At 40.5% G+C, this 26,839-nt stretch overlaps 1 protein-coding gene across 3 annotated transcripts in view; it reads left to right on the top strand.

Annotated features, from left to right (window-relative positions):
- scaper (S-phase cyclin A-associated protein in the ER) overlaps positions 1 to 26,839 on the top strand; it is a 73,674-nt gene that overhangs the window by 18,900 nt on the left and 27,935 nt on the right. For all 3 annotated transcript variants that reach the window (XM_049574602.1, XM_049574604.1, XM_049574603.1), the window contains 6 exons: positions 76 to 228; positions 1,951 to 2,058; positions 7,393 to 7,529; positions 13,834 to 13,899; positions 15,470 to 15,596; positions 24,645 to 24,760. In XM_049574602.1, the coding sequence (XP_049430559.1) occupies positions 76 to 228; positions 1,951 to 2,058; positions 7,393 to 7,529; positions 13,834 to 13,899; positions 15,470 to 15,596; positions 24,645 to 24,760 (707 nt within the window). The remainder of the gene's footprint in view (positions 1 to 75; positions 229 to 1,950; positions 2,059 to 7,392; positions 7,530 to 13,833; positions 13,900 to 15,469; positions 15,597 to 24,644; positions 24,761 to 26,839) is intronic.

A 26,839-nucleotide genomic window follows, 5' to 3' on the forward strand; every position in this document is an offset into this window, starting at 1 on the left:
TATACCATCCCCATCGGACACCTTGCAGTAATCCCAGTTTCCCATATGACCCCTGGTTTCCGGTTTCTTCCACAGCACGATGAGAGCAGCCGTAGGCATATGGAGCAAATCGAGCAGAGGAAGGAGAAGGCTGCTGAGCTCAGCAGTGGTCGACACGCTAACACAGACTACGCCCCCAAACTGACACCGTATGAGCGCAAGAAACAGTGCTCCCTGTGCTGTGTTGTGGTATGTACACTTTGATCCCACCAGGGTTTAAGTTGATGTCCATAACTTATACTAGGGGGAAAGGTAGTCATTTTATGGTTGAAGTATTCCTTTAATTGTTCTCCATTCTTGCATTTGATTTAATTCTAACTTCATTTCATTAGCTCACCCTCCTGAACTAATATGTGTGTCAGTTTAGTACACATTACTTTGAGGACAAGAAAAAGCAGAACAGCTCTGGGCAGAACTCCCCTGTGTTATTTGGCAGGCTGTTTATACATAAAAACGCTGAGGAAGGTGATTCAGAGGATTTTTGGAAGAGGGCACATTTAAATGAGGATTTAACTGCATTGATTAAACCCGGACTCTTTAAAACAGAGATTTACGACTGGTCATGATTATGCTTTTTTCAAGTGTCAGGCAACAAATCCACAAGCAGACACATTTATCTCTGATGGACGGCGGGCTACCACGGCAACAAGGTTGGGACACCTTGACTCTTCAGACCAGCATCAGATAAAGAGGAGGGTTGGGGGGTGACAGAGGGAATCTTGTTAAAATGCTAGATGACCTTGGCCAGCATCTGACACCAGAGATCATGGATGGGTCAGCAGCAAGCACTTAATTTAATGACATTAAACACAAACCATTTTAAATGGGCTTGTGTCCAGAGATGGGAGAACAACACTGCTTGCCATACACCTGCCTCTTGTTGTGTCCATTTCTCAGACCTTTCATTTAGACGTTTTCCACGACTTCCCTTTGGCAGTACTCGACTGAATTGCCTTGTAGAGCAAGCAAATTAAGCATATTTAAGTAGGCGTTTTGAGGTCTTTCTTTTTAATATTGAACTTTTCCTTGTTTAGTATTAAGGTCCCAGAAGGGAATTATTGTGTTGAGTGGTTTCCCCAGCTGCAGTCTTGCTGTAGGCTCAATTAATATAAGCACAAGATAAAACAATAAAAAACAACCATAAAGGCATCGAGTCTGTGCAATCATTTTAACATAACATCACAATTCCTTTTCTTAGTCTTGCTTTAAAGGTTCAGTGTGTAAGTTTTAGGGGGATTTGGTGGCATTTAGCGCTATAGATTGCAGATCGTAACCATCTGAAACTTCTCCCAGGAGGTTCAGGAAGTTACCTACCGGGAGCCAAATAATCTGCAGAGGTCTCTTCCTCTCCAAAACAAACAGACCAGGTGATTGAAACTGGTAAAAAAAAAAAAAAAAAAATCAAAATTCAAGCAAAATTTAGCAGTTTTTACATTAAAAAAAATCAGTGTTTTTCCTGACACTACTCGTCATGAGGGGCTGCTAATTAAGATGGCCGACGCACAAACCCAAATGGCCCTATCTAGAGCCAAAATTAATTAGTCTGTTTTGGGCTACTGTAGAAACGTGGCGGTGCAACATGTCAAGCCCCATAGACAAGGACCTGCTCTCTATGTAAATATAAATGGCTCATTCAGGTAACAATGCCACAACAGTTCTTATTTTAAGGTGATTATACGCTACAGATAGCATACTTATTATATTGAATTCCAATTCTGCCAATATATCCCCCTAAATCCTACACACTGAACCTTTAAACTGACGTTCGGGAGAAACAGGTCATGTCCCATTGAGAAGCTCACGTGGTATGTCATTTCACCAGAGTCCCATGGGGCTCCGTTGACCCTTTCCTGCCTCTGTCTCCATTGTGTCCGCAGCAGTGACCTCTGACCACTGTGTTTGTATTTGCAGATCACCTCAGAGGTGCACCTGTTCAGCCACACCAAGGGCAAGAGGCACCAACAGGCCGTGCGAGACAGTAGCAGCATCCAGGGACGGGAGCTGTCCGATGAGGAAGTGGTGCGTATCACCCACACCCTGCCAGGAACAAACATCCAATCATCCTGTCAAAGAATACAGCCCTAGTGCTGCATGTGTCATGTATAAGAAGACAAAGAGACACCTCAGTTGTCTTTTATGACGTGGTCATTATTATTGTTTATATATCCCCTTGTATACTGCCACGGCTCCGCTGCTGGCTTTGTGAGATTACAAATGGGCCTTGAAGTGTACACAGTTAGGGTTCAGTGCCTCAGTGGAGGGGTGACATCACCCCCTTGTCTCCAGGCTGTTTTTGTCATGGAGCGCTTTTCCATGGGAAGGCAGCTCGTTAATGCAAGGTAACCTCTCAGGCTGCAATATGAGATTGGCTTTTCAGCAGCGCTCATTGTGAGGCTGACAACTGTTGGTGCTATACGCGGCACCTTTGGCCCCAGCAGCTCCTTCATTCAAAGCTTTTTTCAGCGTGGAATAATTGATACCCCCTCCTTTCTTTCCTCTAAATCATTTCCTTTCCAAATGCAGGACATTTTTTTTCTGTTTGACAGTATGATAAACAAGGCAATGGAGAGAAGCACTTCACCAATATAGCACTATAAACAGTCCATACATGAACGCGACTTCATATACATTTGCAACATGTCTCCTTCCTTATGATTTAGTTTTACCGATAACCATATTGTTGAGGCTTTACTATTTACTCACCTTTCTTATTGTCTCCTCGTCAATTTTATCAGTCCAAGTTTAAAGAGACAGTTCGGATTTTTTGAAGTGGGGTTGTTGTGGATTACTTACAGTATATGTTGGTCAACACGCCCGAGGTTAAAGAAACTGACTGCCACAGAAGCTTAGCCATAAACTGCTGTAGCCAGGCTAGCAGCAAAATGCATTTTAGCTATAAAATCAGCATCTGCTACGGCTGTGTCTGAAATCACTCACTACTCACTGTATAGTCCACTATTTAGTAACTTCACCATTTTGTATTGCTGTGTAGAGTAGCGGTTGCAATCGCCCTGCTCCCCCTTCTCTTGTACGTCTGCCAGTGTAACTTTAATACAATGTTTCATATGAGCAACACAACACAACACAACACAAAGTACTTTGTAACGATATTTATTGATTTGTAGAAAATATGCCCAGTATAAAATCATGTGTTTATCACATTCAGCATGTCAGTATTTGCTTTTAAAGATGCATCACCAGCTGCCATTGATATGGCGTGTTTTAATTGTGTGACTGCAATGATGTCATTAACAGTGCAGAGAAAATGACTCGAGTAGTGCCCGAAAGTGTTTTCTCATGTTCCAGATGAGCTCACTATATATTCTTCTTCATAGAACTCCTTATATAGTGAGAAGGAAGTAGTGAATGAGTGAATGATTTCAGACTCAACTTATATTTAGAGCATCTTCACTTCCCTTTGCCATCAGACAACCCTGTTCAAAGGGGAGCTGAAGCTGTTATCCGTGCTCACTTAAAAACCACCAGACTTCTTTGACAGAAACTGTAATTTTATCTTCAGAGTTAGTTTGTTTTATTGTGTGACTCTGATGAATCAGAAATAACCCTTTAAAACATCAAAGTCACTCAATAAAACAAACTAGCTGATCGAGGCAGCGACAGACCAGCAACTCCTGTGTTCAGTGATGTAAAATTACTGTTTTTGTCAATGGAGTCTGGCTTTGAAGAGAGCACAGATAATGTCTTTGGTTTCCCATCAAAAATATTCTAAATATAGCGTACACTTAAATTAGGTAGACCTTTTTTTTTAGGTGGCTAAATTATGTTTTGCTGCTACCCCCGCCCACAGCAGTACGCTGCTTAGTTACTGTGGTGGTACTACTGCTTGTTTCTCCAAACTGGAAGCGCCCAACATCATCTATGTAGGTAATACATTGAATATGGATAAGTTCCTCTTAAGCCCTTACTGAACTCTCATCCTTGGCCTATTCTGCATCTGGCTGAATCTAAATGTGAACAGTTTGAGTGCGTTATTATTGGATTGGGCTATTTGTCATTGCAGTATCTAGTAGATAATATTTAAATGTCCAGAACTACTTTTTCTTACCCTATGTGAAAGTACATCAAGCTGTCCGCCTGGAGACTTTGTTTAGGTAGACTTATGTGGCCCCTTGTTATTTATATCAAACCTCATTTTGGTGTCCACTATTTCATTCATACCACTGCCAACTATTTTCCAGACTGCGGCCCCATAACTCTTCCTGCAATGAAAGATTTTTAATTAAAATGAAGATGGTTGGTTCAACTGAGCAGAGGTCACTCCATAGTTTTTCTGTGGAAGCGGGCTGCGAATGCTCCATGCTTTCATATTTGGTCATTTCCTCTCATTCTGACTTGAGAATTAAATTGAAAATACAAAGATTATCAACAGGATCAATGTATGGGGAGAGAGCTTGAGAACTGCAATCATTCTTTTCACTCACCATCCGTCCTGGTACAATATGATTCAGGTAATATCCAAGGCCCATGGCTTATGACATAAGGACTTTATTGATTTATTTATTGATCACCTTTAGACACAACAGCTCAAAAAACTGGCAGCTTTTCTCAGGAAAGACTGTTCTTCTCTGCAAGCATGGCCAGTAGAGGGATCACCAGGCTCCCAGAGGCACTGAACAATCCTAAAGGTCTTGTAGTCAAAGCTGCGCTGATAGCCACAAATTGAGAACCTTGATGAAATATCCAGACTGCCAGCTGAAGTGAGCCTCTCCCTCCCCACACAGTTTTTGTGATCTGACATTCGTCTGGTTATAGCAGTGAAGCTGCTGTTGAAAGAGTGAACCAGTGAATAGTCGACAGTTATTTCATGTCTTTGTGTGGCTTGTCTCCTCCTCAAATGTCACAGATAGTATGCAGTTTAATACAAAAATGTCATGTAAACCACTGTGGTGACGGTAACCCAATCCAGCGTAGTATCATATCTTACCTACCAGCCAACATGAAATACAGCTGTTTGTTTCACACCAAATGGAAAGCCTACCTCTCAGGCCTTTGTACGTGACAAAAGAGGCAGTGGATGAACATATCCCGTGTAATCTGTATTTGTGTTGGCCACCTTCTAGATCTGTATAGGTTTTTTTGTGTCAGGGATGGGGGGTAGTTGTGCAGAGCGGTATCACATTACTCCCACCAGAGGCAATCTGTGATATTGTGCGGTAGCGATGCCCTTAGGCCAGCGTCTTTGCTGCTTTTGTTACAATGGTTCGGTGGTAGACACCTGTCTGTCATCGAGTCTGATTGTCTCAAAGTCTACACAACTTCCATTCAGATTCTCCTCCTAGCAACAGGAAATGGGATGTAATCATTATATATTTATTTGCTCTCATAGTCTGTATGTCAGCATTATACTATATTTGACAGCTTAATATTTCAGGTACCCTTTTATGTTACCGTTGTGATTTTGCAAAGATGTCTTGGATGTGTTACTGAAACAATTCCATTAAGCGAGTGGCTCGTCCACTGGATAGCCTCTCAGACAGATTACTGAACAGCTGCCTCCTCAGAGAGGGACAGCTACGGTCATGAGGCATGACTGACCTGTAGTATCACAGAGTAGAGGGCAGAGGTGTGTGCATACAAATACAGACACACAGATCCTTCCAAGGAAACATAAAAGTCTCAATCACAATGCCCTTTTCATCTCCAAAGTTATCATCATCCCTTTTTTTCTCTTTTACTCATTACCTTTAAGATCAAACAGAAGATTAAAATAATTCCTTAGTTAGTAACCAAGTTATTCATAAATTAACTACTTGATCAGCATTAAAGCTCCTGAATTTTTTTTTTCGGATCATACGTATTTCTCTATAAACTAATACTTTTCTCCATAATATTGAATTTTGATCAAGTGCACATCAATGAAACCCCAGCTTAAGTAGATTTTTTTATATATATTATTAATTAATAACTTGCAGGATGTGTGGTTGATTTATACATCAATATGTTATTTTCCAAATTTTTTATTTTTTATTTTGCCATGAATACTTTCACACAAAACGGAAATATTACACAGCCAAAAAGCCAATATTTTTATTTATTTATTTATTTTTTTAGAACAAGGTAGTTTTTTCTGACTTTTCACAAGGTCCTGACAATGACAGACCTTTTGCAACTGTCACAAATTGTCATCACTGCCATATGAATAGTTTTGATGCGGACAAGTATCTTGCATTTTTGCATCATCGATTGCGGTGTGAAAACCTTAACGCCCCAATTTTTTTTTTTTTAATGCGTCATTTGGAATATGATGCTAGTATTTATCATCAGATTCAATTGGTGCAGGGGAATATTTGACATCACCTTTTCCCAACGGAGTCCCGCCCACTTCCAACCATTTAAAAAAAGCACAGAAATATGACAAAAGCACACAGAATACCCATCATGTAAAATAACCAAAGCTATTCCACTCATAGTAAGAAGACTATTTAGAAAACAGGGCCTTTAGGTCAAAATGGTAAAGAAACCTTTTAGATTTTATTGATAGTTTTATTGCACTAATTCACTTTCGCCCACCTACACTAAGGACACCTGTTTTTCCAACCACCTTAAGTAAAAACTCCTTTTCAGACAGCAGGTGCACTGACATTTTGTTTGTTTGTTTTATTTGTGACCAACTGGTACGGCATCCCACACACAGGTTAGCTTGACTGCTGAATGGAAACCATTTATCTGCAAGGCCATCCTATCCTCTGGGGTGCTGGATGACAGCATAATTGGGTAATTGGTTTCTTGCACATGCATCATGTTGTTCAAATTGGGTTACATTCCCCTGTCTCCTGGTGGAAATATCAGAATCATCTGACAGGGCCAGACAGAAGGTAACACCTCCAGCCTTTTAGCATGTCCATGGGCGAGCGGCTTCAAAAGACTGTAGAATATTGGAGGTAATTACAGGATACAATGGTGTCATTGAGAGGTGTAGATCTACGTGTTACACAATACATCCAGCTCCACATCTGAAGTGTGTGAACTCTACTGCACACAGGAAACTCTGAACAGAGATGAGATGGAAGAAAGATGGCTGAATCCTAAGCTACTTGTGTCATCAACTTCAGAAAAAACAATGTGTTTAATTATCTTTTTCCTGATACAATGGTGTCATTGAGAGGAAGTACAATATTTCCATAATGTGGTGGAGTAGAAAATGAAAATACGAGCACCTCATAACTGATCTAAAGTACAGAGTGTAAGTATTTGTTTCTTTCCACTGTTGATTTATAGGCTTGTTTTGGCACCAAAAAAACCAGACACAATAGTTGTTTTAGAAGCCCGTTACAGTAAATGTACACAAATTTGCCAGCATTGTCTTTGATGTATCGATTTTGTCCACTCTAGGAGCATCTTTCCTTGAAGAAATACATCGTGGATATAGTGACGGACAGCTCGGTGTCTTCTGAGAGCATAAAGGATGGAGAGGAGAGGCAGAAGGCGCGGAAGAAGGCAAAGAAGCTCCGCGCCAGGATGAACTCCAGGTAATACATCCATTTACTCTCACTCTTTCTGTCTATCAGCCCGGCTCCCTTTCCGCATCCTCTCCGAGGCACAGAGGACGAAACTGTGCCAGGACTTTTTTATGACTGACAAGAAGATGGAAAGCAGATGTTATGTGCATCCTGGCTGTCCACAAGGTAACACACTGATGAGCTTAATTTATGACCACTTTCTGTGATTGGGGAGCAAAACTGCAAATCGATCTGTAGCCCCCCCCCCCACCCGACTTTCACCTGTAAAGAGCTTTCCTCCAAATTGCTGCCATGGCTTTGCCAAATCTGAGGCCTTCCTTGGTGTACAGGATGTATGTTAAAGTATGTATGAGCCATGCCTATTTTTCTTCCTCTGGGCTATTGATTTTTAAATGAAGTATCAAAGAAAATCAATAGTAATCAACAAATAGGAGGCAGAGCTGCTGTGTGTCAGAACCTGGACCTGAGCTCAATCAATTTAACTGGCTGTCACAACAGGGAGGGAGAGGAGTGGGAAAAGACACCATGTCAACAGTACTTACTGTAAGATGTAATTGATGCAGATTATTGGAAGTATTCCACTACAAACAGGATGATATTAATATCTGAGACGTATGCTGTATAGTCTCTAACAGATTGGTGCCTCTAACTGGACTTGAAGTGAACAATAGAATGTTGGACTTTTTCCCAGTGAAGATGTACAAACCTGGTCCGTGTGTCAGCGAACAGGCATGCCACCTATTAGAAAAAAAGCTTAACCTGGCTTTTTGCGAAGTTTAGCGCACTTGCGACATCTTCAACGTAATTTCGTTGGTCAGAATCGTCACTAACGTCCTGACGTCCTAGACGTTTCCACCTTTCCTCCAGTTAGCAGACAACATGGATGAAGAGCGACTCATTTACAAGGTTGTACAAATCACAAAAAAAATTTTGTTCTAGCTGAAATAATTATTAAAATAATCAAATTTCATTAGTTATGAAAAAAGAGGAAGAAATCACAGTGGCACCAAAAACAAAATCTCATCACATCCCCTCCTCACAAATTTGTTCGCACTCCATCTGCCAGAGTTTGCACGCTTGCTGTATATAGGGAAGAAGTGTTAGTCAGTGGCCTAGGACTCACTAACATAATACATGTACAGCAGCCTATACATAATCAAGTCATATTTTTGTAGTAAAGAAATCAAGCTTAAAAAAAAAAAAAAGCTCAATACAAATGAGCAGCTGTGTATCACATTACATACGTGTTTCACGTTAATACCGCTTTTTCCTTTTTTTAAGCTTGAGAATTTTGCAGGGGCGGTACTCCTCATGAAGCATCAATCACAGTCTACTTGAAAAATAGATTACTGGCCCTAAAAGTGAATTTGAAAACTCGTTTGTGTTAGTCAGGGACCATATCAAAACAACACTCTTCCCTTTTTCCATCTTTAACACACACCACAGCAAGAACACAAAGCTCTTATATACACAGGAAAAAATAACAACCTCATGATGCAGCTGTGGTTTAAGAAGCAGAGTGGGTTGTCCATGAATCACAGGCTTGGTGGTTCGATCCCTGGCTCCTTCTGTCCACATGGCTAAATGACCCTGGCATTGGATCCCAAATTGCCTCCACTGGCCAGGCCAGCGTCTTCTGTTTGTGTGTGTGTGTGTGTGTGTGTGTGTGTGTGTGTGTGAATGAGAGGGAGAGTAAAGCAGCTTTGTCCCACTCAGGTTGAAAAGTGCAATCTCAGTGCAGTCTACTTACCATTTATGATATAATGGAGGGTGTGTTGATAATGTGGTCTTAAATGTTGGACATAAGTGATCCAGTGAATGCAGGTATCAACTGCTACATCATTCTTAATTCTTAAATTAGAAGAAATGCTTTCCATCGCATGGAGTATATACTGTGCTCTGAATCAATGTGTTCATCAGCACAAGGAATATTATTTTGTTATTCTGCCAACTCTCCAAAAACGTTGCCCCCAACGTTACGGCAGTAGCAGGGTTTCCACTGGCCTTGAAATCTTTGAAAGTTCGTGAATTTGAGGGGAAATAAGTCAAGGCCTTTGGCCCTTTGAAAATAGACATAAGTAGACATGGGTCATTGAAAGTGCTTGAATTTATGTACTTTGTGCAACATTAAAAGTTCTTATGTCATCTGTCATCACTGTAACAGCACAAATGAAGAAGTGTTCACACATTCAAGCCTCTCTCCCTTTTTAATTGTCTTTTTTCCTCACCTTCTGCAAAGCTTGAATTTAAGGAAACTGGGCTTGTAAAGTCCTTGAAAAGTCCTTAAATTTAATGTTTAAGAAGGTGTGGGAACCTTGTTATAGATACTGGCCTCCAATTCAGTTTGTCTGAACAATAATAAGTTGATGTGTGTATCTGAAAAATCTATAAAAGCATTTAGATCATGGCACTTATAATTTATGATTTATAAACGTAGGGTTACATTACAGTAAAAATTCCTCAAGATCTTGTTTGGGATGATGACAACACTAACTGAACTGAGCAACGAGTCTCCTTAATTTTCTGTGTTTGGATTATGATTAGGAATAGAGATGTGAGTTTTTGGTTTGTTTGTTTTTTTCTGTCATGATCCAATATTCAATATATAATATAAATATTGCTGGACGGCTGACATGCGTCTTTTTTTTTTTTTTAAGGCACCAGTTCCTCTCTGGCATTCACACTTTTGTCTGCACTCATCTTGTCACAATTTCCTCCTTCAACCTTGCACAATAGTGTGGCAGCAATCGTCTAATAAACCTCACTTGCATGCAGATTCTGACCAATCACACAATGCCCAACAGCAAGGGCTCTGAATGGCCAGAGAGTTAACAGCATGAGATATATCAGACAAAAAAAGTGCCTACAGATAGAATGTAATTTAAAATGTTGTTATGATGACTAAAAAACTATATATCGTGCAGTCCTGCTGTTAATTTCATTGTTTTGTTTTATCCATTGTACAGAACAGTTAGAAAAACTGGTGTACATTTCTACCTTTTGTTATCCCAGAGGTCAATGTCCTAGTGTGAGTGTAGGCAGACTTACTGGTCCTAATGAGCCTCCAGCCTCATCTTGATTTACTTGTGGATTTGACCCAGAGTGAGATTTCTAAAAAGAGAATTCATTATTATTATGCTTTTCAGGAGAAAGTATGTATTCAAAAGGGGGATAAGAGGCAGCTACAGGCTGAAACACTCGTCCCATTCTGCTACAATGCTTTATTCTCAGCGCTGCTGTTTTTGGCTTTGTGAGGCTCAGCGGTACTGAGAAAGTGACAACATGATCTGTCTCTGTTCACCGTCACTCCTGCACCAGCCCTGCTGAGACTAGCACTCAAAGGCAGCAGGCTTTCAGAGGTCATAAATAACACAGAGCCCCAGTAAACATAAAGGTGAGCCGCTTCACCGCCGGGTGGAAATGAACCGTTTTATTGGAACGCCGTATGGTGTCCGTAAAACGTGAGTGGTTCTCACTAGACTTTTCACCAGGCCAACACTGCAGCCTCACTCTGTCATAAAGCAGTGAACGCACATTTTAGACCACAAGGTTGTTTTTTCTTTTTGCGGTTTGGCTAACCTCTACTAATAAGTGTTTTGGGATGGGGGAAAAAAATGCCATTAAAATTTAATGCAAGTAGTCCGTCAGTTAGCGTCAGGATGGGATCTGAACTTGGAAACCCAAGTCTCCACTTACGCCCCGGTGGTACGAGCTGCTTGTCTGTAGCTGGTTGCTTGTGGTTCGCTCAGCAGGGAACAGAGTGGCCAGTGTGTTGTTGTTGTTGTGTGTGTGTGTGTGTGTGTGTGTGACCTCAGATGGTGGTGTATATACAAAGACACTCCTGTATGCTGTATGGTATACAGTATGAGGTGGTAAGCATGGCCCTAACTCATATTACCGTCTGCCGCCCTGGATTAAGGGGAAAGGTCCTGCTCGTAAATGAACTTACATCCTTAACAATGCACATACAAACTAAAGGGGTTCTAAGTACATTGAGTTATGTTAGTATTAGTATAATTTTAGGTTTCTGTCGGTTCTTTATTGCCATTAAAATGATGCCTGGCTTCCTTTTTTCGGTCTGTGTTATGTACATTGTCGTCATGGTTGTAATGGGTGTTTGCGGCATTGGAGAGAAATGTGCACCTATCAAAGAAAGGGGGGAGTTGAGATCTGTTGTGCTAGTATAAACTGCCTGTTGTCTTGTAGAGCTTGACCAATTAGTCAATCATTATCAATTACTCAATTGACAAGAAATTACTACATGGCAACTTTTTTTCAATAATTGAATTGTCTAAGTAATTTTTTAATCAAAAAATGCTTCTTGAATGTAAGAATTTGATGCTTTTCTTTGTCATAATGAGAAAAAAACGAAAAGCTTTGGGTTTTTGGACTGCTGGTTGGATAAATTATACCATTTGAAGGTGACACTTTGGGCTCTGGCATATTATTCAGGGCATTTTTCACTATCTTCTGACATTTTATTGACGAAACAATTTATAAATTAATCAAGAAAATAATTTGCAGATTAATTGATAAGGAGAATAGTCATTGGTTGGAGCCCTATAGTCTTCCACTATAGAGTTGTGCCTTCTCTCTTATTGTTGATCATTGATATTTATCACTGGAGGCTCGTTTAACATGGTCTGCCTCTGACAATAATGAATTGTGCTGCAGTTGCTCTGTGTTTAACCTGGGTACGTATAAACCTGTCTGAGATTAATATTGTAATATCATGAATGACAAATAGGGCGGATATAGTTCAGGCCCTACTGAAAGCAATTCTGTGCTACCCATTTATCGTCCTCACAACACAGGAAAAATTATTATCTAGAATGAATGTGTCTTGTTGTCCTCGCTCACAACTTGGTCTGTTGACACTGATATCTAATGCAGTGAGTGTGTGTTTTTCTCTTTCTGTTTGATAGTCATTAGAGCTTTGATCCGACATTACATGAACCTACATAGTTTGTGTCCAAGCCCGAACCATGACGGCAGTTTTGGGCCCAAACCAGATTTAAAAACCGAACTTCCACTGTAAATTTATTTATTTTTATATTTAAACATTTATTACAAGCTTAAGTCAACTTTAATATTTTATAGTGTGGTAACAGACATTTGTAACATGATCTCCATCACACACCTTCTCCTGAAGAATCTTTGGCTTAGCCCAGAAGTGGTCTTATACCATATATAGTACACAGTTTATACGGTCTGTATTTAGAAAAGAAAATAAGGAAATTAGAGCGTTACTGCGTGGATTCCAACCTGGGGGAATTTTGAGAAATTGCAGCCAACCCCTGCTGGTCAGGCCAAATCAGGTCCGGGCAGACAATCAAAGTAATGTGGCTGATCTTGTAAGTTGTGTGTTTATATTTTACCTTTAATATTAATTTAGAATATCTAGCTTTTGATAAGACAAGGCTGCATTTTTTTATTCTAGTCTTTACAAGAGTTTCTAATGGCTTCATCTATACAGGTAGTAATAAAAAATTAAAACCATGGGACAATAAATTAGAAATAACCATAATATCTTTCTGAATGCTGGAACATACGTCCTGCATGGGCAGTTGGAAGGTTTTTGTTATCTTAGCGACCTGGTCTAGCTGTGAGGTGAGTTATCAGTTGCTGTTAGATGACTGCCCTTGAATAGAAGAGATTGTGAAAAGAGGATGAAGCTTCTCTCCGTCCATGTCCGGCCTGCCGGGACAAATCCACCTGTCGTCTTCCAGGAAGTGTTTGATCCTATCAGTGTAGAGATGGGTAACCGGAAGGCGCGCAATCTAACTGATCAATAGTTACTTATCATGTCTGGGAATACATGACTGACAGATAGAATCCGCCATCCAATTTCGCACACACAGACACACACAGACAGCCTGTGTTCCTCAGACTCAGAGTCTGGATGTTGGAGTAACGCCACAGAGATACCAGTCCCTTAATGACCATGACCTTTGAAAGAGGTCACACATTCAAAACACTGGCTGCGTTGCTTGTAACCCCCTTTAACTGTTTATTTGACAACGAGTGAAGAACTTGAGCCTGACTCGCTAAAAACGACCAAAGGAAGGCGGATTTAAAGGTGGATTTAAGTCTTCATAATATGAGTCGATGGCAGCAAAACACCCGTCCCTGCAGAGCTGGTGACTGATTATTTTAAGCCAGGTTACTTGGTGAGTGGCTGACAGGCCAAATAAACAGACTCAGTTTGAACTTTTTCTCTCTCTTCACACTTTCATCCGTTGTGTTCGTTACTGACAGGCCAAACACTTTTTTCCTGGGATTCAAAGGCTTTTTCCTACTTCTCTCTCTGCAGGGCGAAGGAATATGAGACATCGATGGAGGCAAAGACACAGGTCCCTGACTCTCCGTACAAGGCCAAGTGAGTGTTTTCTTCTTTTTCATCTTTTGAAGTTTCATAGTTTTTCTACACTTTTAAAGTTTTACTCTTGTGATTATAACACGCTGCTGTGGAGCTGCAATGTGAAAATATGCTTACTTTTAACTACGTGTTCGCTTGCGTATGATGGCTGCCTCGTGTATCTTGCGTTTGATTGGAGCTTTGGTTGTGCATGTCCTCAGGAATTAACGTTATGCGTTCACAAGATTTAAAACACACATGAACTGTAGGAGCAGCGGAGGGTGACGGCAAGCCACTCTGCTGAACTGACTGGCTCAGTGTGTGTGTTGCACTGTATAATCAGCAGGCAAATTATCAAACACGCTGGCGAACTTTCAAAAACACTGGTGTTGTTTTTCATCATCAGTTATTCCTGTTGGCAGAATGAGAGAAACGTACTCGACATTGTTGCAACGTGCTTGGTTCAGGGGCCTTACGCACAATCTATGATGGTGCCGCTGACACTTTTTCTGCTGTGTTCTCAGAATTAATAATATAGTAGCGTCCTTGAGTGTCACCATGCTTATTGTTTAAATCATGCAAATCTGGAAGTTCTGTATGGTCTGAGTTCTCTCGTGTGCTCTCTGTTGGAGTCCTCCAGTAACATACATAGTACATAGGTAAAGTGAACAGTTGCATTCATGACCGGTTGTCTGCACTAACACATGATTAAAAGGGAGTATACCTCCACCCTAAACTGATTTGTTTTGTGTGATGATGATTCTAAAACCCAAATACATTTGATTTATTTTCATAAAATTCTCAGAAATCTGGAAAATATTCACATTTGAGAGCAGATTTTTGGCATTGTGCCCCAAAAATGACTTAAACTGTCAGTCTATTTACGAATAGTGTTTTATTGTTTATTCTTTCTTTTCCTTGCTATTCAGACAGTTTTGTCAGACCAACAGTCCAAACCCAAAGATATGAAGTTTACTGTCACTGAAAACAAATTGGGACTGCAACTACTGATTATTTTCATCATCAGTAATCTGCCAGTCATGTTTTCAATTAATCAATCAATCATTTTGTCAATAAAATGTCAGAAAATACTGTGTAATTTCCCAGAGCCCAAGGTAACATCTTCAGATAGTATGTTTTATATGACCAACAGTCAATTAAAATCTAAAGCTATTCAGTTTAGTATCATGTATGTCAAAGAAAAGCATCAAATTGTCACATTTAAGAAGCATGAAAACAGCAAATGTTTGGCTTTTTTGCTTAAAAAAAAATGACCAAAGCAGTTATGTGATTATTTAATAATTTTGTCAATTTTCTAGCGATCAACTAATTGACCAGATTGCTAACAGTTGCAGCTCTAAACCAAAGCTAAAGGGCAAATCATTTGAGAAGCTGAAACCAGATTTTTTTGTAATATTTGCTTGAAAAAATTGAATCAAAATTGTTCTTTTGTTAATTGGCTAATAATTTTATCGACTAATAGTTTCAGCTCTTCTGTGGTGGATAGAGGTTGCCTGAGGTGGCATGGAAACATGGATAAGGAGGTGTTTGTAAACAGATTTATAATAACTGTTGTCCCCTGTATGTTCAGGTTGCAGCGTTTGGTGAAGGACCTGTTGAAGCAGCTGCAGGGCCAAGACAGCGGCCAGTGGGCTAACAACAAAGTATCGGGTCTGGATCGAACACTGGGAGAGATCTCTCGCATCTTAGAGAAGCAGGTAGAGCAACAAATAGATCACATACATAATGTAGACCGAGTTGAATTTATCTAGTGATTTTTAATTTAAATATACTGGTTGTATATTAATGATTAATACTTTTCTTGACTGTAGATGTCTCTCACAATGTTTGGAAGTTGTCCTGTTCAGTGCATTATGTGCTGGTCTGCAGAGAGCATCCTGCTTTGTTGCTTGTCTGTCAGCAGTCTGCAGAAGAGCACAGGTCATGCCAGCCCTTTGGCATGTCTCCTCAGAGATGAGTTGTGTTTGGCTGCGTCTCCCCGTGTCTCACCCTCCCTATGTAGAGTATCGCTTACTCCAAACCAACTTGCCTTTGGTTATTGGCTAATGAAGACCAGATTAAGCATGTTTTCATTGTGCACATGGTACCAATAGAGGAGCTTCCTAGCACGAGAGCAAGCATTGTCTCATGTCTGTGCGGCTTGCATGACTCAGATGTCACTGGTTTAGACAATAGTAAATTGGATTTCCAGATGAAATGCCGTGGATGCACAAGACTTTGTTGAACAAAGGCAAGCAGGTTTGACATTTTTTCATAGATTTGGCTTTTTTCTTACACTTCTTTACAGCTGTATAAATATGTATAATTGTCAGATATAATGGCAGACATTTATAACCATAGTTGATTTGAAACATCTGTCCCAGAGGTTTTGTTGCATGACGTTTTTTTAACAGTAAAACTCACATCAATTTGAGACTGAGAGGAGGAATTAAAACACCTGCCACCGTGTTTATGATGAGGAGAATATACAGCCCACTTCCTGTAATGAGGCATAAATTTCCTGCCAAGTTGTGGTTGGAGCCATCATAACATCCCACTGTGCATGCCTCTGGGCGTGAGGATAGAGAGATTATGGTGTCCCATCAGTGACAAGGGGGGGCGGCCAGAGAGGCTATTACCGAATTTCCCCAGAGAGGCAAAGAAAGAGGTGGCTGAGGTGGGTGGCACGGCGTCCTGTAAGGAGAGAGGAGGAGACCAGTGTGATGTGAGTAGCTCACAAGCTGTCACTACACAAGGACTCCTCCCCTCATCTCCACATACTCCCAGTGGGAGGTCAGAGGTCAGTGGGCCACAGGAGATGTGCTCTATTCAGCAGTGGTGTCGCAGCGAAGGAGGCTGCTCTGTCTGAGAGCTTTTGCTTTGTCTTTAAGTTCAAAAGCACATTTCTAAACTGTTTTGTTAAGTTCTGCTTCACCAGCTTCTTACAGAAATATCCACCCAAAGCTGAGTGGGGCAATGTGATTGGCCGGTGTGGCAGCCTGGGGAGCACTTCCCTCTCTAATCCCTGGACAAAGTCAAATAAATAGAGTCTCCGTCAGCATGGCTGTCTGGCCCCTGAGTCACATCAAGTCGGGACCGTTTAGATTATTTGACCTAACAAGCATCTCTCGTGTCATTGACTCACCTAGAGATTTGTTTTTCTCCCCCATATCTGATTCAGTCTCCACTTTCTCTGCTAATTCCTTAGACAACACCCGACACTCCCCCTCCTGCACTGCTGCGTGGGTCCCACCCCCCCTCCTCACTCCTCTCCTGCTTTCTAGGCTGCGTCTAGTCTCTGACCCCGGTGTGTTTCTCCCTCTGTGGCCTCTAATGGTTTATTTTGTGTCAGGCCTGATTTTTTCTTTACTCTCAGTGATTGAGAATATCAATTTTCCCAATGGGCCGCTCTTTTCTTGCCTTATTATTGAGCACTTGTATTTATATATTGCCCAAAGTGTTTACCACTACTCTCAGTTCAAGCCTGTCTAGAACAGAGCAACATGTATGACAGGTAGGGAACTGAGAACCAAGGACTTAACATTTTCATTTGCCAGCTGTCAGAGCCCGGCTGGGCCGACCAGCGGGACTGGTGGGAGGTGTATCTGGGGACCTGGGGGAAGGTGAAGGGCAGCGTGGCTGGATAATAAGGTTTCTTGCTTGGGCCTCCAGCAGACTGACAGATACAGCCCAGAGCAGCAGAGTCAGAACTTTGTCAGAGACGGCAAAAGTAAGCAACAGGCGAGTCAGTTTAGAAAACTTGTGAGGAAACTAGTCTTCTGCCACACTAGAATTAAGTGTACTTCTTGGCTTCAAGAAAACTGAGTTACAAAAACTGACGTCGCTATCTGTCAACAATAATGTTATATTCACTGTTTGTCTTACATGTTTGACATGGACCATTAACAAATGTTTTTTAAAAGTGTCAATCCTAACATTAACTTAAATGGACAGTTCACCCCCAAATAAAAAATACATATTTTTCCTCTTACCTGTCGTGCTGTTTATTAATCTAGTTTGTTTTGGTGTGAGTTGCCAAGTCATAGAGATGTCTGACTTCTCTCCAGTATAATGGAAGTAGATGGTACTTGGCTTGTGGTGCGCAAAGCGCCAAAAAAATCATTTAAAAAAACTCAACAGTAATGTCTCTTTCCAGACCTGGTTAATCAAGATAATCCACAGACCTTGTTGTGAGCAGTTTCATGTTGGAACTATTGTCTTTTTAGTGACCTACACCCGCCAACTGTGTCACTGAGCAAAAGGAAGCGTGCATCCACTCATGGACAAGAGGCTCTTGTTTGCGACTGCATGAGATGTAAACATTAATGGCGTCCTCCTCGACATAGCTGTACTTTTTGGTCGCTCAGTGGTGCTAGGTGAGCTAGCAGATTCATGCTTCCTTCTGTGCAGTGATACGCATTGCTGTTTAGTTTATTTAATGTATTTTTTTTGGCACTCTGAGCACCACAAGCCAAGTGTCATCTAGTTCCATTATACTGGAGAGATCTCCAACACTCTGCAACTCACACCAAAACAATCTAGATTGATAAATACCCCTACAGGTAAGAGGAAAAACATGGAGTTTTTAATTTGGGTTGAGCTGTCAGTTTAAGTTAATGTTAGGATTGATGCTTCTAAAAACCTTGGTCAGTGGCCCATGTCAAAAAAATAAGACAATGAATATTGCATCATTATCGACAAACAGCGACAATGTCAGTTTTCTATTACTGTTTTCTTAAAACCAAGAATTACACAAAATTCTAGTGTAGTAGAACACTCAGCAACTCACACCAGAACAATCTACACTGATAAAAAGCACCACAGGTAAGAGAAAATATGTTGTGGTTTTTTTGTATTTTGGGGTGAACTGTCCCTTAAAACTAACTGGATACAAATTTAGTTAAAGTAATATTAAAATGTTCTGTATAGCTGACATGGTTAATCAGTTCATTGATTTGTCAGTTTTTAAGAAAAGATTAATCCCTGAAGTCCTTCATCAAGCAAAACCACTAAACATTAGTGAGTCAGAGCTTGTAGGTTTGCTAAAAAATGTGTGTGCTTTCTTTAGCTTCACATATTTAAAAAACGAAATACTTAACAGAGTAAAAGTATCAAGATTCCTTTGGCCTCCCTAACAGACATTTGTCTTTATTTTGGACTATTGATCAGATAATTAAGAGAACATTTCATCAATAAAATACCTGTTAGTTTCAGACCTGATTTCCTGTTAGACAAAGCCATTGTTGTCTTGAAGGCTGCCAGTTAGTTGTTGAATAGTCAGATGATTAATTAAGAAACTTATCAACTTACACATACATGTAAAGACATCTGAAAGTTTCAGCTCTGCTGTTTCTGTATTTTCTCATTGTAGGCTGTCAGTTGTTCCCAAACAGCCTCATGTTTGTTTCCTCACCACAAGACAAATAGGGAGTGAAATGGTTCTAAGCTTCTTGTTGTATTAGTTATAACTAGAGGCTGTCTGTGGTTTCTGTGGAAGGTTTGATTTTGCGCCACACTGGCCTTTGATTAATCTTAGTTCATTTTATAGCATAAACACAGTTTGTTAGAATTATCCTTTTCAGTGTTCGCCCTGCACTCCCATAGTCTACTAAATCATATGCCATTATGTCTTGTAAACACACAAGTTTATACTCGACCTTAAAATGTTTACTCCAGCAGCCTTGTTGTGGTTTACAGTCGACTCGGCCCACAGAGCTTTGTTTACGGCTCTCAAGCCTTACTATAAGACTGTATAATGACGAAACTCTTGTGAAGAGAGGATGGTCGTCTCTGTTATTGTTAGGTTTTAGTTGCAAAGGAGTGAACGCAACTCGTAGGCACTGATCAAAGTTGAAGTCAGACCTTAATGAACTCTGCCAGTTGTTGTCCATCTGTTGGCGGGGCTGGACCGAGGCTGTGCCCTCCTCTCTGCTTTAATTAAAGTGTCTGAAGGGAGGAGACTGCAAAGTGCAATCTGGCTGGTCTGCTGGTCTGCGGACACTGTTGCAGGAATTACCAGCTGCTTCGGGCCTCCCATCAGCTGGGGGAACAATGGTCACCCTGGACAATAATTAGATAAGATTCCCCCGTTGCATAATTCAGTAGACATCCTCCCTGCTTGTGTCTTAATGCTCTGCCCTTAGTGGTTGCTTTTTTTTTTTCTTCGTAGGTAAAAGTAGTTGCTCATCCTGTTACTGTGTTTTGTTGTAGCTTCTGTTGGGGCGTGACCAGGCACAGACAGATTGAAACTTAAAGGCACATTTACCCACAGCAGCAGCGATTTGAACTTCATCTATGTGCTTCCAGATACTGAGGGTCTGGGACATGTTTAGCCTAGCTTAGCACAAAGAACTAGAGCAGGGGTTAACTGTTAGCTTACATTAAATGAGCAATGTAGTAGATCACTTGAGCTTGAATCTTGTGATGAATATATTGACTTTGACATGTACAATCTGTGCAGTGACCCTTTAAAAGTAAAACTGTGGACCCTATCTAAATAGTCTAAATGCCCTTGCACCATGCACTTTAGACCAATACTCTTTAAAGTGTGTCAAGCTCCACTTTAGCTAGTTAAACAGTGCATAATTTAAGTGTAAAGTAAGGCACAAGGGGCAAAGGGGTTGCATTTTGTCCCTTAATTAATTATAGGTGTGTTTTGGGCGTAACATGAATTCAACCAATCAGAGTGTCAGCCCCATTCCTTTTTAAAGCAAGGTGGGCCTGCTCCCGGCACATTGCTATTTACAAATTTGGCACTGAACAAATTGGAGAAGCTGGCAGTTTTCTGCTGAGAGTAATGCAATCAGAGCTGTAGTGTCACTGCAACAAATATCATGGGACATTTGGACTTGTGTGGGTGTGTGTGTCAGAGTGTACACACCTTGTGAACATGACTGTAGGTACATCTGACGAATACACCGTTTGAAATGGCAAGAACATTCTGCACCATTCTGACTTTAGACCAGGTTTTTGTTCATCAGTGGTGCAGTCGCTTTCTGCTGCAACAATGGTTCAGACCACACTTCATTTTAAGACCGACACGCAGACCTACACACAGATTGGTGAAGTACATTGGCTACTTACACAGCATGGGTGCTGACCATGAAAAATGACAACCACGTCAGTCTGAGACCAGCAAAGATTGCACTGCGCTGTGCGCTATTATGCACCATGACTAAGATTGGGCATAAAGAGCCTTCAGAAACTTTAGCAGCTCTGTGAGTTTGTACATAAAGGCACAGCTGGTATAGCAGGTATATTGATTACCATGTTCACCATTTTAGCTTAGCATGCCAACATACAGACAGTTGCTAGCCACCTATACATCAAAGAGTCTCTGGTTTTGTTGTTAACTGTTAAACTGTGCAAACCTTGCAGCTTTTTAGCAAAGATAGCCTCAAGGTTTTAGGGAGAAAATTAGTAAGTAATCTTCTTCTTCTGTTGACTGCAAACAAGTGTCTTTTTCAAAGTTTTAGAGTATCCGTTTTAGAACACTGGGTGAAAACATTGTTTTCATCCTCCTAAGTTTGTATGCAAAGTCAGCTCACTGTGTACATACACTGTCTCTGTAATAATACACAAACATGATTTCTGTTGCCCTGCGTGGTTAGTTTTGTCAAGAGGATATGTCATCACTGGATGCTGTTGCCCATTTGCTTATAAAGTCAACTGCTGTGCACAGCACCAAGATCAACATTCACAGACCTCAGAGCTGTTATTATGCAAAACAAACCTTTCCTTTAAACATTATGTTTCTGGTGAAATGTGTGTCCTCGCGGTAATACTCTGGTGCCGTCTTTGTTTTCTGTGGACCATCGCATGCGTAGGCCACCTAAAGATAGTATGTCAGGTAGTTTGAACTTAATCCTCTTCACTCGTATTGTTCCATCATCACAACAGATAAATCTGTCAGCGGAGCAGAAAAGGCACTGACTAGCCAAGAAACCCAGCCAGGACTGGGCAGGTCCCAGTTACCCCCTTTAATACCATTTGATAAGCTGCTATGAAAGAGCTGCCTTCTCTCATTTAGCCTAGAAGCTTTTAGGTATGTGTGTTGATGGGAGGGTTAAGAGAGGGGTTAAGCCAAGCTCAGTGACTGAGACCCAATTGATTAGGCATAGAGACTGCTGGCAACGTACAGAAAAAAAGAAGTCACAATGAGGCCTTTTTTTTTTTTTTTTTTTTTTCTTTTTTACAAACACAGCTTAGACTCTTGAAACTGTCTTTGAGACATTTCTCATTATGTTAAAGGCAAAAGGGTCTTTGGCATGTCTGTTAATGTTTTTTGTCCCAACCCCTAACTGATTGTTCAGCGCGCCTTGTGTGTGTGTGTATGTCTTACACCGGAATCAAGGAGCAGTTACCTCAGCGGCGGGCATGAATGACAGATGAAGAGCTTATCTGTAATTTGGTAAAGCGCTTCTCTCTCAATGTGTTCAGGCTTGTTGGCAACTTCCCATCTGCGGAACAAAAGCGCTGTGAAGTGGCTGGATTTTAGTGCTGTCACAGCAATGAGGAGCCTGTAACCTCATTAGGTGGAGGAGTGACCTGCAGTGTAACACGGCCCGCTGCAGTTGTGTGAAGAAGGGCCCTCCATCAGCGGCTGCCCTCCAGCTCCTCTCCTCCCTGTCGACCCAGGCACAAACATGCCTGGTAGTCAGCACTCGCTCCCGGCTTTGTACTTGTTGATTTATAAGACACTGTAGCAACAGCATCTGACCTACTGCCAATTACTCCATCATCACAGGAGGGCAGGACTTAACTATTTACATGTGTTCATAAATCTCATGTACTGGACTGACTTTTTATCTCCACTAAGTCAGTTTATGTGTCATCTATTTTTTATAATATTGGTAAAGTGAGAAAAAATATAACTTCAAAATGCCAAAAACGAACCTCATTAAAAAGTCATTTATAGCCTTATCCAGTTGTTAGTGTAAGATTAAATAATTTTAACCAATCGTCCATGACACTACTGCTGACTTGATGTTTTTTTTTGTTTATTGCACCATTAATTGAAAAGTAACTTACTGAAAGAATTATTTATTAAAGACATTTGACAGAAGTGTGTATCTAAAAAAGCTGATACAAGTGTAAACCATTAGCCTGTGTAAACACACAAAGAGAAGTCAAGCTTACTTGTAAGAGAATAATAAAAGAAATGCAAAACAAACTTCTTACATGGACATAAAAACAGTATAATATTGAAATTTAGCAGTTTAATTTTGCAGCCAATAAATATATTACTGGTAGTTTTACTGGAGTTTCAGAGTGACCAGGAAGTCAAATGACATTAGTGTCTCTTGCCACATGTCTCCATGCGAAGTGTTAAATGCCATAATTACATAGGACACATTTGAAACTATTAAAACATATATTTTAACCTTTATATGCACAGAAATTTACCTGAGATAAAGAAACCCCTCTGAATCTTTTAAATGGAATTAGCCCGGTATTGAGTGTTTGATTGTTCACCAATTAGTTTTGTGTAATTGTAGCAGTTAAGGGATTTCTAACCTTTTTTAAATTGTTATTATTATATAATTATTGATGTATTTGAAAGCCTTTAATTTTATACTATGCAGGATTTTCCTGGAAAACATGTATAGACTCATACACAAGTAATCCCTCTCAATCATCACTGATGACCCAGTAGAAGTGTGTGGCGGTGCAAAGAGTCGTTGCCTGTTTTTCTTATTTTGATGTGTTCAGGGTGTTCCTGGGCAACATGTGTAGGTGAGGTTGGGGGCCAAACCATAGGTAGCAGCCATCCAAGAGACACAGCGCTGAAAAGCGGCAGATATAGCGAGGTGAAACGCCAAACGAGTGAATCTGGGGTTGGCTTTTACTTTCACTTTGGTTGGTGCGCGTGTTTACAAACAGTAACTCCTGCATAGTATACTGTCAGTTTCTAGGAATTAATCTATCAAATATCTACTGCTATCCTCTGTTCGTATATCTTGCCTACATACTGTCTGCACTAAGATCGTAAGTCTACAATAAAATGAATAAGACAATAGAAGGAGAGACGAATAGAAAGAATTTGAGCAGAGCCATTAGAGCCAAAGCACCACTTTGAAGTAAGACCATTAAAGTAAGACACTGAAATAGGGTTGTAAGAAAAGTCTGCTATCAGTGCAAAAACTTGCAGATCTAAAGAAAGCAGAACTGTGAGAGCAGCTCCTCTGCATGCGTGCGAGGCTGCATCATGTTAAAGGTTGAAGACAAGTCTCTGAACAGGATTACACAGCTCTGTAATCCCTGTGAATGCTGACACAATAGGTGAAGTAATGTGAATGCTGCATCTTTCTTACATCTGTCAATCTAATGCATCATCAACTTAAGTTTGATCATGATAGGAATCTAATGTTGTTCTGCATCCTGTCCTATCAGGATCATTGTTTTATTTCACAGCTCTCTAATTGCCTTCTTTGTTTGGCCGAGTGGCATTTTCTCAGTTTCACTTACTCTGTGGTCATCTGTCGAGACCACCCCGGTGCGTACTGGAGCCTGCAAAGCATTTGCCTTCCACTGAAACTCGACTGTTGTGGGGCGGAGTCGGGTTGTGCACTTTTGAGATTAAACAGGAATACTTTTGGGATCACTTTGTTTCAGATTTCAATCCCTCGCCCCCGTAGGAGAAGGAGCAGTTCCCTCTCTGGTGAGAGTCGTGTAATCCCCCGTCCGGCCTGTGGCTCGTCGTCCCCCTGACTGCACCTCTGTTTCACCGCCTCTCTCTTTCTCTCTCTCTGTCCTTGCCTCAACAGAACAATGCAGACCAAGTGGCCTTCCAAGTGGGCGGCGGCCTGTCGGCTCTGGAACAAATTCTGCAGGTCGTCACTGCTGCTTCCACACCCACTGCAGTTCCTCGTATTCCTCTCAAGTGAGTACTGCTACCAGAATGAAATATTTACATTTGAATTAACATAACAGTATATTTTAATGCATAAAAATGGACGCTGTGCTCAGGTATATTTCTGTGATTTAACACACAAATTTAAAAAAAAAAATCGCTATGCCCTTCAGTTTATTATCATGACTTAATCAAGTTTCTGTCTGAAGCCAGCAGGGTGAGCTGTCTCTTTAGCTTATGATCCAAACACTTTGATTCCTGAAACGCTGACCAGTTGTTGTTCAGATCAGTCGTGACATTAGCCACGAGTGAGAGTGATCTCGCTGACTAGGTGTGTGAGCTAAATTTAGGTTCATTGTCAGGACTGGAACAGGTGTGGAGTGATTTTATGCAATGACAGACATTCCCTCCAAGAATGTGTTTATAAGTGATCTGTGATGAGCAGCACCTGCATGATGAGCCCACCAAAAATACATATTCTCTTTATTTAACTCGCCTTAAAATAGCACAAGAAACTGTTTCAATAAATGTCCATTCATGGTGTTTATCTGATGGTCTTTTAAGTTCTGATGGATCAGTAACTACTATCAAGGATGTGTTCAAATACATTATGAAGAATGGGCTGGTTTATTTGATGTATTTATGTGTAATTTTGCAAATAATTAATACAATATGAATACTTCATAATATCAAAGAAACATAAATATTTCAGGTTGTTTTAGGGGTGGGGGAAAAAACTGATACAGCCTTGCGTATCAATTAGTATTAGTTTCTTTAAATATGTAAATTAGTAATATTGAAAATACAAATTAAACTTTTGACACACTTCCAGACTTTAAAATCACTTGCTTTTTCAGTCCACTAGATACGTTTTGCTGCAATAAAATTGACTGAAATGAAATGAACAGACCAAAAAACTTCATCTTGTTGGTTAAAAAAAAAAAAAAATCTTATAGGACATAATTTGCAGTTGAAAAAATGTAAAAAAAAATCTCAACATATTGAAACATATGTAACTCAGAATATCGCAAAAAATTAAAAATTGCAGTGATAGTGTATTGTGACTTCATTATCAGTTAATATTGTGGTGATTCCCACCCACAGTTTTACATTTCTCTTTGGACGTGTACAAATACACTGGAGGCTGTGGGCATAAATGTTGAAAGAATAAAAATAGTATTAGCATTTGTGATTGTGTTTACAAAACTTAAAGGCCAGGAACGCTCTGTATTTTCACCAGACCTCAAACAGCTGTTCCAGTCCTTCTTCCCAATGACTTCTCTTTGACTGTATCCTCTCTCTGACCCTACTGATAACACACTTCTTTATTTCCTCTCTCTTTGTGGATTGTTTTTGCAATTGCCCAAAGTGAGTGAGCTAATCTCAGCTAACCTACTTTATCACTGTTTATAATTTCTTCGTCTCAATGATTATACTCTAAATGTATTCATGAGTAACGGAGCCACCCTTCTAGAAATCGAGAGCGTTTCCGTAATCAATTTGTGTTCATTCTTTTCTCTGGAAACACAAAAAGCACATGTGTCCCATCTATCATTTAGAGTGCAGAGTATTTTTGAGTTGTGGGTCTGGCGTTTGCATGGCCTGCCAGTAGATAACCTCAGAGAGGCTGCCGTACTCACTAGTGGGACTCTGTAATGGACTCGAATGGCCTTGCACTCCCATTCATTAGCATTTACTGGTCTCTGAATCTCTGCTAATGGACAAATGCTTCTTATATTTATAAGGCTTTTAAAGGGCATCACATGTATATTGATTTTTTTTGTACTCTCTCTTCCTCCATCATTGTAATCTGAGGGAATTTCAAGCAGACTTCTGAATTGGAAGAAATGTTATTATCTTAAATGGAGAGACTGTCTTCTTGGGAAGAGCGTTTGTTTGCCGAGTTTGTTTGCACATCCCTGCGTGACGGCGTGTTAGCTTAAGCATGCACAATACCTCCTTGGCTTTTAAGACATCTACCTGACATGCTGTGGTGAGGGAACAGAGGTGAAGATTAGGCCTTTGTGTTTCTATCCTCTGTGCACTGGAATAATTATTTAAAAAAATGCTCTTGAATTCTTACGTAACAAACCCTTTCACACATCGCTA

Source organism: Epinephelus fuscoguttatus, linkage group LG4 (assembly GCF_011397635.1).
Source record: "Epinephelus fuscoguttatus linkage group LG4, E.fuscoguttatus.final_Chr_v1".
Taxonomy (NCBI): Eukaryota; Metazoa; Chordata; class Actinopteri; order Perciformes; family Serranidae; genus Epinephelus; species Epinephelus fuscoguttatus.